The 15,281-nt window shown below is 39.0% G+C and overlaps 1 protein-coding gene across 1 annotated transcript in view; it reads right to left on the bottom strand.

The window, feature by feature from the left end:
• Positions 1-15,281, bottom strand: part of jmy (junction mediating and regulatory protein, p53 cofactor) — a 30,137-nt gene that overhangs the window by 12,039 nt on the left and 2,817 nt on the right. Inside the window, 1 exon segment of the mRNA XM_005463676.3 lies at positions 6,537-6,710. Within this exon segment, the coding sequence (XP_005463733.2) occupies positions 6,537-6,710 (174 nt within the window).

Here is a 15,281-nt window from a genome sequence, read left to right as displayed (position 1 = left end):
ACAACGACCCTAAACATAAAGCCAGGGCAACAATGGAATGGTTTAAAACAAAACATATCCATGTGTTAGAATGGCCCAGTCAAAGTCCAGATCTAAATCCAATCGAGAATCTGTGGCAAGATCTGAAAACTGCTGTTCACAAACGCTGTCCATCTAGTCTGACTGAGCTGGAGCTGTTTTGCAAAGAAGAATGGGCAAGGATTTCAGTCTGTAGATGTGCAAAGCTGGTAGAGACATACCCTAAAAGACTGGCAGCTGTAATTGCAGGAAAAGGTGGTTCTACAAAGTATTGACTCAGGGGGCTGAATAATTACGCACACCCCACTTTTCAGTTATTTATTTGTAAAAAATGTTTGGAATCATGTATGATTTTCGTTCCACTTCTCAAGTGTACACCACTTTGTATTGGTCTTTCACCTGGAATTCCAATAAAATTGATTCATGTTTGTGGCTGTAATGTGACAAAATGTGGAAAAGTTACTTTTGCAAGCCACTGTACATGTCAGCTTTGAAATGCTTTCTGCATGTTTGGCTGTCTGAAAAACAGGCCAACTAGCCACACAAATAAAATTAGCATCCTTTTTCCCCCAGCCTGCTCCCTTCTAGCTTTTTATCACTCACTTCCTGCATACAGTTTAAAAATACAAAAAAAACAATGGTGGTGGGGGTTGGGGGGGCTGACTGAGTTACATCTGTTAACACCTCTGGTCATGGTGTCATACAGTGATATGTCAGCCCTACTTAAAACAGAGGTGTGACACCATTTCCCATGCTAAAGTGCTGGGATTACAGGACGGATGCTGTCATGGTAGTTCTTATCTCATTTGCTTAAAATAGCATGACTGTGGTAGATACGAGGCAGTCTTTATCAAACAATTATTTATAATTATTTGAAAAACCTGCAGTTCCTTCAAAGAGCCAATTTTAAATCGTATCTTGAGGCATTTTGTTACTAGCATCCTGTCGCAAAAACACAGGAGTGAATGTATTAAAAAAAAGATAACACAGCTTTTGGACCAGCAAGGTGATTCTCAATCAGGTATTAGCTGAAAACTTGACATATTTCATCACGGTGTGCAGCGTGTCCTTCACATCTACAGCAGATAAACAGTATCTAAAAGTCACGTCCTGCAAAGAACTGACACAGGCCTGGGAGATGCATCTGGCCCCACAGTTGATCACACAACTGTTTCCCGAAGCCTTATCAGAGATACTCTCAGTGGAAGGGTGGCCGCCAGGAAGTCAATCTTAAGGATGGGAAACAGGCCAAACTGCACAAGAACTGGATTGAAAATCAGTGCCAACATGTTTTATGAATTACTGGATCAAAATTTTACATTTTTAGTCATCGGTATGTATCAAGGAGGTCAGACAGAAGTACAACAGTGAGTGTCTACAGTCATCTGTAAAACATGGTGGTGGAAGAAGGAAGTCCTTCAATATATTATTTATTTAATTAATTTTGAACTTAAACATTTAGACCACAAAGAAAAAATGAGGACTTCTAGAACTAGTAAAAAACAATTAGATTAATTGCTTAGTCAGCTAATTTATGGGCATTGAAATGTTCTCTCCAAGCCCCTTTCCACTACTACCTACTCGGCTTGGCTCAGCTCAGTGTTTAGGGTTTTCCATTAGATGGTAGTACCTGCAACCAGGTCAAACTGAAAATGTGATATCAACAGACAGGCTCCATGAGTCATGAGAGGAACTACTTTACGAAAACCGCCATTTTTGAAAATGGCTACACACAAAAAACACAACACTGTGGTCCCCAAGTTTGATGAAAAGCTGTATACCGAGCAGCAGGTATATCATCGCGTCAATGTCCTCCATTGTTGGGTTGTGTGTGTTGCATACAAATGGCATCCCAGGACTTTCAACACCATTGGTTGTAATGACCCCAGGCACATTAGGTGACATTCATGTGTAATGGAAAGCCACCAAAAGCGAGCCAAGTAGAGTCCCTTCGAGTCGAGTTGAGTAGGTAGTAGTGGAAAAGGGCTTTTTAAGTCACAGGAAATTTTTAAAAAAGCTGCCTCGGTGACACACTGAAGTAATCACAAAACAAAGGGTGAGGAAATAAACGTTTTTCAGTGATGCAGGCTGGTGGAGAGGTGGAGCATAGATAAAAGAGCAGAAGAACTTAGCAGAGGTGAATCTAGCTGCCCTTCTAGTTTGCATTCATTTCTGTGATATTTCAACATTGGTGTACAATTTGTCTTCCAAATGGAGGTATGCACAGCAAGTGTAGCATGTTGACAACTATTACCATGTTATAATGAACTCAATGTGAAACTGTAACTGGAGCTCACCATGGCACAAAACCATCTCTGCCATGCCACAGTGAAACCACATTTTTAATTCATGGCTGCCCTCTGACCTCCTGAGCAACAGGACACCCGCACCGGACTGCTCCGACCTGCTACGGGGCAATCCCACAATGCACCATTCACCAAAATGCCTGATGAGAGAACATTCATTCAATTCTCCATCAGCTCTTCGCTGTTTCTGGTAAGCTTAGATGTCTCCAGATGAGAGCGTGAAAACCTTTCGCTAAAAATTCACAGCTGAGCAGCAACAATGGTCAAATCAATGATTATCATGCAGAAACATATTCCCACATCTCAGCTTCTAGTTTGTCAGGAATATTCACTGTTTTCTGACATTTTACAGACTAAACCATTTTAAAGTTAATTTAGAAAAATAGTGATCTCCAAGAAAATTAACCTAACCTTATAATACTCACATGATATATTTTTTGGTATTTAATCTTAATTTAATCCCCAATTCTCTCTAATGTGTAACAGCTGTAGCTGACAAGATTACACCTTACTTAGATTACTTTCAGACAGTCATTTCCTCTTATGTGATTGCATCTGATTATGTTAGCTTCGTATATGAATGGCAGCCTGGTCACTTTTCAGTAAAGGTCAGACATGCATCACTTTAAACTTTCAACACATTCTGAGTTTGAATGCATGTAGTCACCTTAACACCATGCACAGAGCTCTCCTCTATATTTAGTTGCTTAGCTCACAAGGAGACAAATTTGTTTTAGAGAAATCATCATCATGATGTCAGGGGCAAAAAAGAAAGGGAAAAAAACTGTTAGACTGTTTATTAAATATTATTAAATATTAAATTAAATATCCAGCTACTTCAACATTTCAGCATCAACACTGATCTATAGTATAAACATCAGAGTGAAAAGACAGTTTGCTTGCTTTTAGTTGCCAGATCCACTCACGGGCCTCTATTCACAATGCCTGACCATTTTTTGTTCAATTTCTCATCTATCACAGATTTAAGACATTATCAAATAAAGCTTTACAATTTCAATAAGGAGAACAGAGTGTGACTAATGAAACTCTTTCTGTTCTTTGGAATCTCATGTACAGAACATTATATACTGCAAGTACTATGCATGGTGACACTACTGTTGCAGGAACGCTTAAATGAAGCCATAAAAGTGACATATGTCTGAATAACAGGACACCACCACTTTAACAGACTGATGAAACCAGCATTGTTGCTTATTTAAAAGGGCTCCGCAATTGACTGTAACCATGCAGCGTGTAGGTCCTTGAAGCACTTTGGTCTTTTCACAATAACCTCATACATGCCATGTGTATTACTGCATTCACACTTGCAGATGAGGTCAGAACAGGTTGTAATACTAGCACCTGTCTGCCTTTTTCCTCCTCGCCTTTACGACAACAAGCAGGATGCAAACTGCATGTAAATGACATTCTCCTATGTGCTGATTCCCTCTTACACCTCTTCCCCTTTCTTCACAAAGGAGAGAATCTCCACAAACGCCTGACTCATCAGTTTGAAAAAAGCCAGCTCCCTTTAGCCTGTGTCAAGGTCTCATTTGCATACAGCTTTGTTTTCAGCCGTTGGATCGCCCTGAAGGGAGCAGGTGGGACAGCTGGAAAAACTTGGGCACATGAAGCACATGGAGAAAATAAAAAAGGTTTGAGGTAGAAGTTGATCTCTGAAATAGTTGCATTCATTAGACACTACATTAAAGTTCAGGTTTAACATCACACCACACACAGACTAGCGAAATAAATGCTTAAGGATTTGTTTTCGGCAATGTAGCAGATCTATAAACCCAGGGGAATTACAAGAAAGTAACAGAAAGTCTGACTCTCAGACCAAATAAAGCATGGCTGGTTGTGAAACACCTTCAGAAGAAAGAAAGAAAAGTAATCTTAGGAAAACATTTTGATGTTTACCTGTTTTTATTTATCTATTTTATTTACAATAACAAATTCTCTATTTCGTATTTCAACAATTAAAGCAATATTATAAGTATTTCTATGTAGTATATAAAAATGCTATCATGGGCTAAGCTTGCCACATACTGGACTACATTTCCCATAATGCAATTCATAAGCTCAACAAAACGCCATGCTCTTAAAGCCCCACCTACCCACCCACAGCACACCAGTTTGTGTTGCAGCATCGTAGTAATCTACACAAAAATGTACAAAATCTGAGTGAAGGCTTCACACTTTGCACAATTTATCAAAAACGTATTGGTTATTTCTTCTGATTTTTTTTTCCCCACAGCATAAACAAGACTGCTAATCTTAAAACATAAGACTGCCAACACAGCTTAAAGGATTAGTTAATCGGCATTAATGGGTTACACAATTTCTAAGCAAAAAATATTCAAACCACAGTTTATGTTTGACTCAGTTCCACTAAGTGCAACAGTTCAACTCACTGATGTGTTTTTGATATATTTAACAACAGTGGAGATTTGCATAACAGCGAGTAGAAAAATGGACTAACACTTAAAATTTAACTTTCTTTTTTCCTTTTTTCTTAACTATTGCCAATATTTAGACTTCTCCTTTAAAAAAAAAGTGCAAAGGGGCAAACAGTGAAATATCTCACTTAACATCAGCACCCGCCCAAGAACCATCATGACACACACACTCAGAAATCACACCCAAGATACATACAAACACACACACACACATGGGCACTTGTGTTGTTAGTGACAAGATGCCGAATAAGCATGCTGTGAAAGGCATGTTGACAATGTCAAATACTCACAGCCCAACTGTGTGTGAAAGACTGAGACAGTCTATGAAAGAGAGAACAAAAGACAGGTAGAGAGATAGTAATAGGGACTGTATGGGACATTATTTATATTGTCCATTAAATTAATGTACATGTACTTCTTATTTATCAGTCTTTCATTTACTTCAGCTATAGGAACTCTGTTGAGATGGCAAGTTTAAAACCCTTAACTTTAAGCCTAAACAAATCCAAACAGGTGCACTAGAATCTAAAGGTGGATTTAATTACGTTAAGCTGGCCGTTGCTGCAGGACAGCGATTAAACTGCAAAAACGACAAAGGCGCTTGGCAACCTTGCTTTTATTTAGGAATATAACCAGAATGCAAACAGCTGGAAACCAGTGGAGTCGAGTCTCCTATTGCAAAGAGACGTGCCTAACATGCGTTGTGCTTATCAGTGTAGACCGACTCCGTTTAGAAATTAATGGCAATTATTTACAAACATTCACCAATCTGTCTGACAGTGTTTGCAATCAGTCTGAGCTGGACTACAACTATTTGGATACAGGATGGCTCCCAAGAGACAACCCATGCAGTCGCCTTGTGATCAAAGTCAGGGGTGCTGCATGCCCAATATGTGGCCGATCAGGTGATCACTCCGACCACTTGCAATTTGTGGCAGAATGCAAAAAAATTCAGTGCAATCACAGCAACCTGACCTAGTTGCAAGCTGTTGTTGTCCTATTTTTACTCTAGTGTGACATTAGCTAACTTCTAGTCTTATTGTCTTGGTTGAAAATACGAACTATCACAGTAGTGAGAAATCAGCTGACTTATCCAATTTTCTATTGAATTTCAATGTTATGTATATCACTTCCTATCCACTGAGCTTTTGGACAAGTGTACGAGAAGCAGCTAGAACTCTGACCTACTGACTGAGCAGGCATGTGTTAAGTCTGAACTCCTCTCCATGAAGTCTGTGAGACAGTAGGGATTAGTCTGTGGATTTACTTCCCTTTCCAAGCCTAATGAAGAAAAGCAACAAAGACAGAGCAGAGAAAGAGAGTGGGAAACAGAAGGCTGTGCTGAGGCTGCAGAATTACTGAGTGGTTTAGTGACTGCTGCAATAATACTTATGCTGGTTAAGCTGCTCTGGGCTGGGGGAAAGCCTCTCTGCTGATCCTCTGACCTCCACAGCCCCCAGTAGCAAATGCATAGCACAGACCGGCTACTACCCAACCATCAATACCACTGCGCCCAGCCTAAACACCTAACACTGCTGGTCAATGCACTTGGCTTAGAAGTGTAGGGTCACCACACAGCGGTTCAGGGATCGTTTTCCAGCACTAATCAAACCATAGCGACAGCACTTTAACTGCTAACATGCACCACTGTAGAGCACACCGACCAGTTAGTCGCCAATAGCTAGTGCTAAACCTACTTAAATCAAGCCCCTGAAACAGATGGTATTTGTATCAGTGTGCCTGTGTGTATTACCTTAATCTGCTGTCGGCGCAGCATTGCCAGTTCCCTCATGTCCCTGAAGGGCTGAAGCAGGTAGTGATAGAGCTGAGTTGTGGCTTCCAGCAGCTCTCCATACGCTTCGTCCTCCTCCGGGTACACCTGCAGCAGCTCCACCATGCTGTCCATCGCTTTGTGTTTATCCAGAACCTAGAGACAAAACGTGCATTGAACAGTATAGTCAGACAAACAGTCCACACAGGGAAACATAATGCACTTGAGTAAAAGGTTGCTGATGTGAGAAATCTCTTCAATAAATTCCACAATAATAATCCAAAAGACTAAACATTTCAGGCTTTATCTACTTCCCACAAAGCCCTAGTGGTTGTCAGTAAAGACCAAAATCTAGACCAAAAGTGCCACAAATAATAGTTGTATAGTTTTTACAGGCTTGTTAACCACTAATTACTGTACTCTGTAGCTTTTAGCAGGGTGTAAATGTAGTTAAATCAATCAGTTAAGTCAATCAGCAACACTTTTAATGATTAATAATAACTTAATGTTCAAGTCTTTTTTTATGTAAAATGCTATTAGTTCACTGGTTTCGGTTAAGGTGAATATTTGCTGGTTTTCTGATAGTAAACTGACTCTTTGGGGCCTTTACCTCTATTACAGATCATCCAAAATACCTGAGAAAGTATCAGGCAGATATATTAGTAATGACATTGTTAGTCATCCCTAATTTTCAGCAAGCATCACTCAAACATGAGTACATGGTGTATTTGTATTTGTTGAGGCTCTTAAGCTGTTTATCTGGTGCATGTAATTGGCTGAAAACAGCACCAGGACAGTGTATGAAAAATATCACCAGTGTTTTTTTTTTTAAATGACTGGACATGTGACCCATCAAATCAGCATGTGTATTAAATGGAGCAGGAGAAACCTGGTTATTCACATCTCTCTTTACATAGTAGATTTCTGATATTCTGTGTGCACCCATGTGTTGACTTCTCACCATCACAACCACTATCTTATTCACCCACAGAGACAGATCGGACCCAAGGATAAGAAGTTAATTATTCACTGTGTCCTGGTCCCGATTAGTACTACAAGTAACATCGGCATGTTTCTGAACAGCAGAACGTGTACGTGTCTTTTGTTGTGTTCAGAGCTGTGCAGCCAGTCAGACACTTTGCAGATAGTACTGCATGGTTTGATCAAAATATGGCACTTTTCAAAATTTATAAAAACCTGCAGCTACTGATTTTCAGTTCTTATGCAATTTCGCTTATCTCAGCCTTTCCTTCTCATGTACTTTAAGAAGGGCTTCTTTCTGATTTCTGATTTTCTGTTCTCCAAGTTCTCTTTGGGAATCGTTGTTTTGGTGCAAAAAAGCTATTTTACACCTGCCAATTTGTATTATCTTTGGCATTTTCCATACATTGAACTTAAGAACTGGGAACAAATTCTGTGTTTTTGTGACAGTGTGCTTGTAACAAAGTGCCTAAATTTACAGTTTGAAATTGGCTCTTTGCTAGGTTATCTGTTATGTGTAGATAAAACAGTCTGAAGGACTCATAGATAAATGTAAAGTGGCTTAATAAACCAAGACAAAAGAAAAACACTTCTCTGAAGTGGTCAAGTGCAAGGGCTGGACTGAAAAGAAGTGACAAATCAGACATTGTCCAAGGAAAAACTTTGAAAGACCTTCAAAAAACCGGTAAAACTTTGCTCGAGAATACTCAACCTTCCTCTTGTGTTAGGGTCGGCAGTGGCCCTGTTTTTAGGTTTTAAATGCATAAAAGTGCCTTTTAAATTAGTTTATTTCAGCAAGACTTTTTGACTTTGTCAGGAATCTGTATTTAAACAAAACATTGAATTTCACTAAATTATAAAATGCTCTGGTGAAAATGATGACCTTTGTGTTGTTGGGGTCGGTTTCGACCCAGTTATAGTATAAGACTATAAAACTAAAAAGTTTTATGATTTCAGTTTTAGTGCTAAAACTGAAATCACAAACACATCTCCAGTTTGTAGCATACAATAAGAAGATTTACAATAAACCAAACTCTGGATCGTATCTTTGCTGAAGATGATGGTAAATGGTAAATGGCAAATGGACTGGTTCTTATATAGCGCTTTTCTACTCATCTGAGCACTCAAAGCGCTTTACACAACTTGTGCATTCACCCATTCACACCACATTCGCACAAGCACATTGTTCTAAGTGCTTTCTAAGTAACATTCACACACATTCATACTCCGATGGATGCATCGGAGAGCAATTTGGGGTTAGTATCTTGCCCAAGGATATTTGGCATGCAGACTAGGGGAAGCCAGGAATTGAACCACCAACCTTCCGATCAGTAGATGACCTACTGATCGGAAGAAGACACAAAAAAAGCATAGCAATATGGATGACCATCCTTCTGAGGACAATAGATTATCAACCAGAGGACAAAGATACATCTGATGAGTCTGATGAGGAGGTGCTAGAGCTGCTCTCACTTCTGCTGAAACATACAAATCCAAAAGTGGTGACATCTCTTGGAGTCCAGTAACTCTTGGCTTACATGGCAGGGCAATTGCTGCACATGTCATCAAAGTGACGCCTGGGATGACCAGGTTTGCTGTGACAAGAATAAGAGACATCAAGACACGTTTTGATCCGTTTATGCCATTGTCATTTTTTGAAGGAAAAAAAGTCCATGGCAACATTTGGAATGGCATTGATGAGAATACCTGGATGCCTATAATGGTGTTCTTCTTGCTGGTGTGTACAGATCCAGCAAGGAGAACACTGACAGTCTTTTGGACACATCAACAGGCAGAACTATTTTCCAGACTACAATGTCACTTCAGACCTTTGGAATAATATCAAGGGTCCTCAGATTTTACAACAGCGATACTAGAGCAACATCTGACAAGCTTGCTCCCATTAGGAACAGATGTAGGTCCTTCCACTGACTGATGTTCAACCCAGGGCCCAGGTGACAGTAGATTAACATTTTGCCCCTTCCCGTGAAAAATGCACCTTCTGGCAATACATGCCCAGTAAGTCAGGTAAATACGACATTTTGTGATGTGATGCAAAAACCAGCTATGCATAGAACTGCAGAAGACTGGATTTGGAAAAGGAAAACCAGTGAGTGGCATCCCTGAGAAAATTCAAGGAAAACATCTAATCTTTGATATGATAACTAGACTGCAGGGGTCACAACGTGACAAATTCTTTACTATCTATGATACTGGACAAGAACTATCTGCCACAGATAAAAACAGTACAGATATAAAAGCTACTTTTGGCTGCTTCTTTATTCACCAGGGGTGGCCACAGTAGGTAGCTCCCCATGTTTGACTTGGCAGATGTTTATGCCAAATGCCCTTTCTGACACAACTCCCAAGGGATTTGTGTTTCCCCTTGGAACAAAATTAGTATAGGTATGATTAACACTAAGAGAGCCATTGAAAAGAAAAAAAAATCCCTCTATGAAATGTAATGCGGGTCATAAATGATACTGCTTCATCATTGTAGTTACTAAAATAGTGTTGTCAATTGAGGCTTATTGATTTCTGGAGCTGCACAATTACACTGCACGTTAAAAGAAAACAAAAACAAAAAAACACTGTTGGTTTTAATTTGTTGACTTAAAATTGAAACACATCCTCAGAAGCTTTTGCACAGCTGACATTCAGACTTCAAAATGCATGGCGGGGGATCCTATTACTATGCGTGCTGGTTCACCGTCAGGGCCTACTGGGACACTCGGTGGAACTGGGTCATTATTAACATTAGTAACTCCACCCATGTTTCCCTTCTGTCCGGAATATGTGATGTGAAAAAGGTCTACACTGTGGCTTATTCCATGACAACGTGAACCTTTGATTTTTTTTACTAGAAACTATTGCCAAGGTAATTCTGTTATCTGTAGAAAAGGGCTAATGTTGCAACGCTGGAGTCACTTGCTGCACCAACTGTGGGTCTAATTCTGATTCATGATTACAGTCAGGTCCAAACAAAAGCCCTTTTAAAGCGCAAAGAAAAAAATCCTAGCAATCATGTGTAAGAGTAGGCACACTAGTGTGCGTGGTCAGGAATGATGCCATAAAATACATTGTTTAAGTGCAGTACAAGACGAATAAATTGGCTTCTACTGTTGCTGATTCATACCATATGTCCAAGCGTCCACAGACGCTTCATTGTTCCAGAGAAAATAACCATTAAAACAACTATTGTTCACAGGAAATACAATTCACCTCCCAGCTCTCAGAAGCCAGCAGCTTCAATTCACACAGCATAATGCTTCTCCTTCACGTCTGCCTCAGATAATATTGAAATGTACCACCACACCAATCGTCATCCAAAGTAGTGAATAAAGTGATCTCGCTCTGCAGAAACAGATAGATATGAATAGAGACTCTTATATTAACTGTGGGCTGATTTTCCAAAGCCCTCCACAGTGGGGACTGGGGTAGACACTACACGATTCAGCTCCAACACTGCTCCTACTGTTTACTTTAGCTCTGCGTAGCCCTGGAAACCAGTGCCCAGCCGTACACCCCCTGCAGCCACTGCTAGCCAGGAAAGCCCCTGAGCTAAATGAGCCGACTCTAATTCAGACTGGAGAATTTTAGAATAAATCGCTGAAGCTGGACTTGCACATTTTTCTTTTACAATTCCCATTTTCATAATGCAACAATTTCACTTCCTGCAGTAATGTCATTTAAATGGTCTGATATATTTGTTGGGAACAGTATAAGGCAAAGAGCTGCTGCTCTTGCCCTCCATAGCCAATTGTATTACTTGTCTTAATTAGTTTTTGGGTAATTACCAATTAATCAATAAGTTAATGAACAGAAAAATAAATGGGCAGCTATTTTAATAATTGATTTTTCATCATTCATCATCAGACGCATCACAATCCTAGAATTAGGATTGTGATGCTAGATTTAGGATTGTGATGCCTATTTTTACCGTAAGTGACATTATATCGATGATGAACTGAATGTTGTCAGGTGTGGGGCTGTGTTAAGCTTTTTTTTTTTTCTTGTATTTTTTTTTAAATTGGGACCAGTTAAACAGTATACTGTGGAAGGTGGTTGGCCTGCTGCTGGCCTGTTTGGTGACTAATAGAAAAAAAAAAAGTAGGTAAACTGACAGATCTTAAGATTACTTGAGCTAAGAGCTGCAACCCCATTGCTTTCTAGTAGACATGCCTGTAGCATACAGGGATAAGTCTAATGCTTATTTTATGGTACGGCACATGTGTCCTTAATTACCTATAGTGAACCTACCAAGAGCTGTTGTCAACCTACACAATCATGCTCCGGTGCAGTCCTCTAAAAACCCAACAGCATGTAGCTCAGGTGTCCTTATTGAGCGCTATCTGTTTCACTTCAGCTCTTTGTGTGTTATAACTTCTCCACAGCTGACTGAAGGATCAAAAACAGCAAAAGCTAAAGCAGCTCGCAGACTGATTGTACCACATACTTTGGTGACTGCTTCCATCTGGCAACAGACACTTTCTGCAGGTAGACGTGCTGTCCGTAGCTTCCTACGGCCTGCCAACACACCACCAACGGAAAGCCATGTTCACCCCATAAAAAAGGGAGACAACATTTACCCGACTGCATTTAGTTTTAAGTTTTTGTTACCATGTTTTTTGCCGATACAGTTTTATAATCTGAAATATAAATCAACTAATAAATTATGCTACGTTCTTGCAGATTATGCCACCAGTATAATGTAATTACACATTTATAATGTAATTAAATGGGACTTTTTTGTGGGGCAATAAATGGACTGTTAATCGTATAACTACTACTCACGTTGACCACTCAAAGCACTTTCTACTACAAGTCTCACTCACCCTATCACACACACATTGATACAGCGCTATTATCTATGCCTCTAAGTGCTTTATCTAACATTCTCTCTCTCTCTCTCTCTCTCTCTCTCTCTCTCACACACACACACACACACAAACACACACACAGACACACACACACACACACCACCCGCTCTACCACCCGAGCATGCCCGCCACAATAAAAGCATGAACTACTGCTCCTGTGGGGAAAATAAATTAAGCTGAAAACTGCACAAATGAACTGGACTATTTGTTTGAACATCAGTCTGATATTGCCTAGTGTGATGTTGAGCATTTAGAATCCCCATGCACCACATCCAAAAGGTCATCATTTCAGAACAATCCTATTAACTTTCATTAAAACTGTACTCAACTGCTGCGATCATTTTTTTTTGTTGTTTGACAAATTTAAAAGCTAACAATTATTATTTCACATTGTAAGACAAAATTACTGTAACCCCTGCTTGGTCCATTTTATTGTGTACCCAGACATCAAGCACACAGCTGACGGCACCATCCAGGATCTCAGGCATTGCTCTCTTTTAAGTGCCTCTTATTATTATTCTGACTAGTTTACATATCATTTGCTTATGCCTCATTTGTGTTCTGCTCTTATTCTTGTTTTTCTATACCAGTCTCACACTAAGAGTATATTGTGTGCATGTTTGCTTGTCTGCTATGGATAAATATGCATGTTTTAAAGCCGTTTGCAAATGAATAAACATAAAACCTATGTTAAGCCTTGCTGTTAAACAGAAGGCCTTCCAATGTGAAATGAGTACATAATAATTACAGGGACATTCCTGGTAATATGCACTACAGTATAGCTGCAGTATACCAGCCCTGTCATCAGGACTTACTCTTGCTGCTGCTACATCTGCTCAGTCTTGCTGAAGCAGTTTCCCTTCTGCCTTTTAATTGAGATGTGAGGCAGGAAGAGAACGCCCTGACTGAGCAGAGACTGGATTTTAAAGCTCATCTGAAACTGAATGCTGTTCAGGAGTCGTCAATCAACAGACCTCAGGCCTAAATCTTTCAGGCAACTTGATTGGTTCTGGCGCTCTCGGCACAAAAGTTTCATGTAGTGATAGAAGAAAATAGTAATGCCACCAGTAACCAACAGAGGTAACGTCAACTGGTTAAGCACAACATTTAAGATACCCTTTTATTATTAATTAATTCGCATATTGTGACTGTTATTTTACTTATTTTTGAGGAGTTGCTCTGACAAAATATTGTCAGAAAAGTACAGCTTCAGCTCTATGTGTTCCCATTTTTAGCTCCAACAAGACAATACCAGCAGGCAAAAAAGCAATTGTTGTGAACGCATCAGTTTATGTACAACTAAAAAGATGTGATTGACACAAAATATAAAATACCCCTATACATAAATGTGAATGAAGTAAACTGCTCCGTTTAGTAACTGTACAGCAGACTAACAACACAGCTGTGCCTGAGGCAAACATGCAGACTCACCATAACAAACAAACTGTGGGCGTAGAAGCCATGTTAACCTTCAACATTCAAAGGTCAAGAGGTCGCCCAGCAAGGAGACAGAGAAACTTGATTATTGTACATATTTAGGCCTGACTTTCAAACCACATAGAGAAGTAGTTTAACTGTCAGAAACACACAATGGTTGTACAGATTTAAACGTCACTGAGCGAACGATTACAAAATGCAAACATGCAGCTTTTTCATATATATCACAACTGTAATATATGTGATACATATATTTGTATTCATTCCAATGATAAGCATGTTGATTGCCCGATTCCTTCTTGACTGTTTTATCAGACTACCAAAAGCTATATAGACATTGGCAACTTGGGCTTACAGGACCACACACATGAAACGAGCTACTAATGTCTTTTTCATTATGCTTTATTGTTTTGCTATATTTATTTGTACACATGAAAAACATTACATCAGTATTTATGTCTTTAATTCCTCGAAATATATTATAATTGAAACCTGACTTGTAAAACTATTATTTTCTATGTTATAATTAGAGTACCATCTATAAACAACAGTGTAATTTCGATTGCATCATCTACTGATATTTTTGCTTTTATGGAAGAAATGGGCATATTTTCCTAATCCTACATAGAAGTTTTTTGTTTTGTTTTGTTTTTTTCATTTTGGTGACTACATATGGCTACATGGTTTTATTTTGAATTATTGTCAAATATAACAATTTACAATTCAGGAAATACTACATTTTTAAGCATCTGAGAGGCCAGTGAAAATTTAAAGGTTTCATCTTTACTAGTTTTTGAGATAGTCATGTTCAAATTGAAAAAAAACAAAAACAAACATACTGGAAGTGGGTCAATACACCTTTTTCCAAAAACTAAATAAGTAAAACCTTTAAAATGATTTGATATATGGAGCTATAAATTCACAGCCTTATATATGTGCAAATTTTAAACCATACAATTTCCAGGCAAATCAGAAGTGGTTGAGCAGAAAATGTTCTGATCTGAGATAGAATGTATCTAATATGATACCTGTGGCTTAGATGTTATAGTAAACACTATAGTGTGATTTTTTGAGTCTGCTTTCACTTTAATCTCTCTGCGCTACAATTTTAGTTAACCTCCCATCACCTTTTGTTCGCTTTGTCATCGCAGAACAACAAAAAGATGTTAAAATGTAACTATTAACTTGCAACATGTCAGTTCCCCTGGCAATAAGATGGATTTCATATGGCATCAGGCCACAGATAAGGAAAAACTGGGAAAGTGTCAAAGTACAATGATTAACAGCAGTGATTTTCAGTCTGAAGCTTTTCCAGACAAACCAAACAATCAGGACAGGCTATTCAGTGTTTATGCCAAATCAGAAAAAATGACATAAACTGGCATTTTAAAGGGCTCTACGTAATGCAGGCAAGTCATTCATTTACTAT

This window comes from Oreochromis niloticus, linkage group LG7 (assembly GCF_001858045.2).
Source record: "Oreochromis niloticus isolate F11D_XX linkage group LG7, O_niloticus_UMD_NMBU, whole genome shotgun sequence".
In the NCBI taxonomy this organism is placed as follows: Eukaryota; Metazoa; Chordata; class Actinopteri; order Cichliformes; family Cichlidae; genus Oreochromis; species Oreochromis niloticus.
The sequence above is the reverse complement of the archived record's forward strand: the minus strand, read 5'-3'. Positions and strand labels throughout refer to the sequence as shown.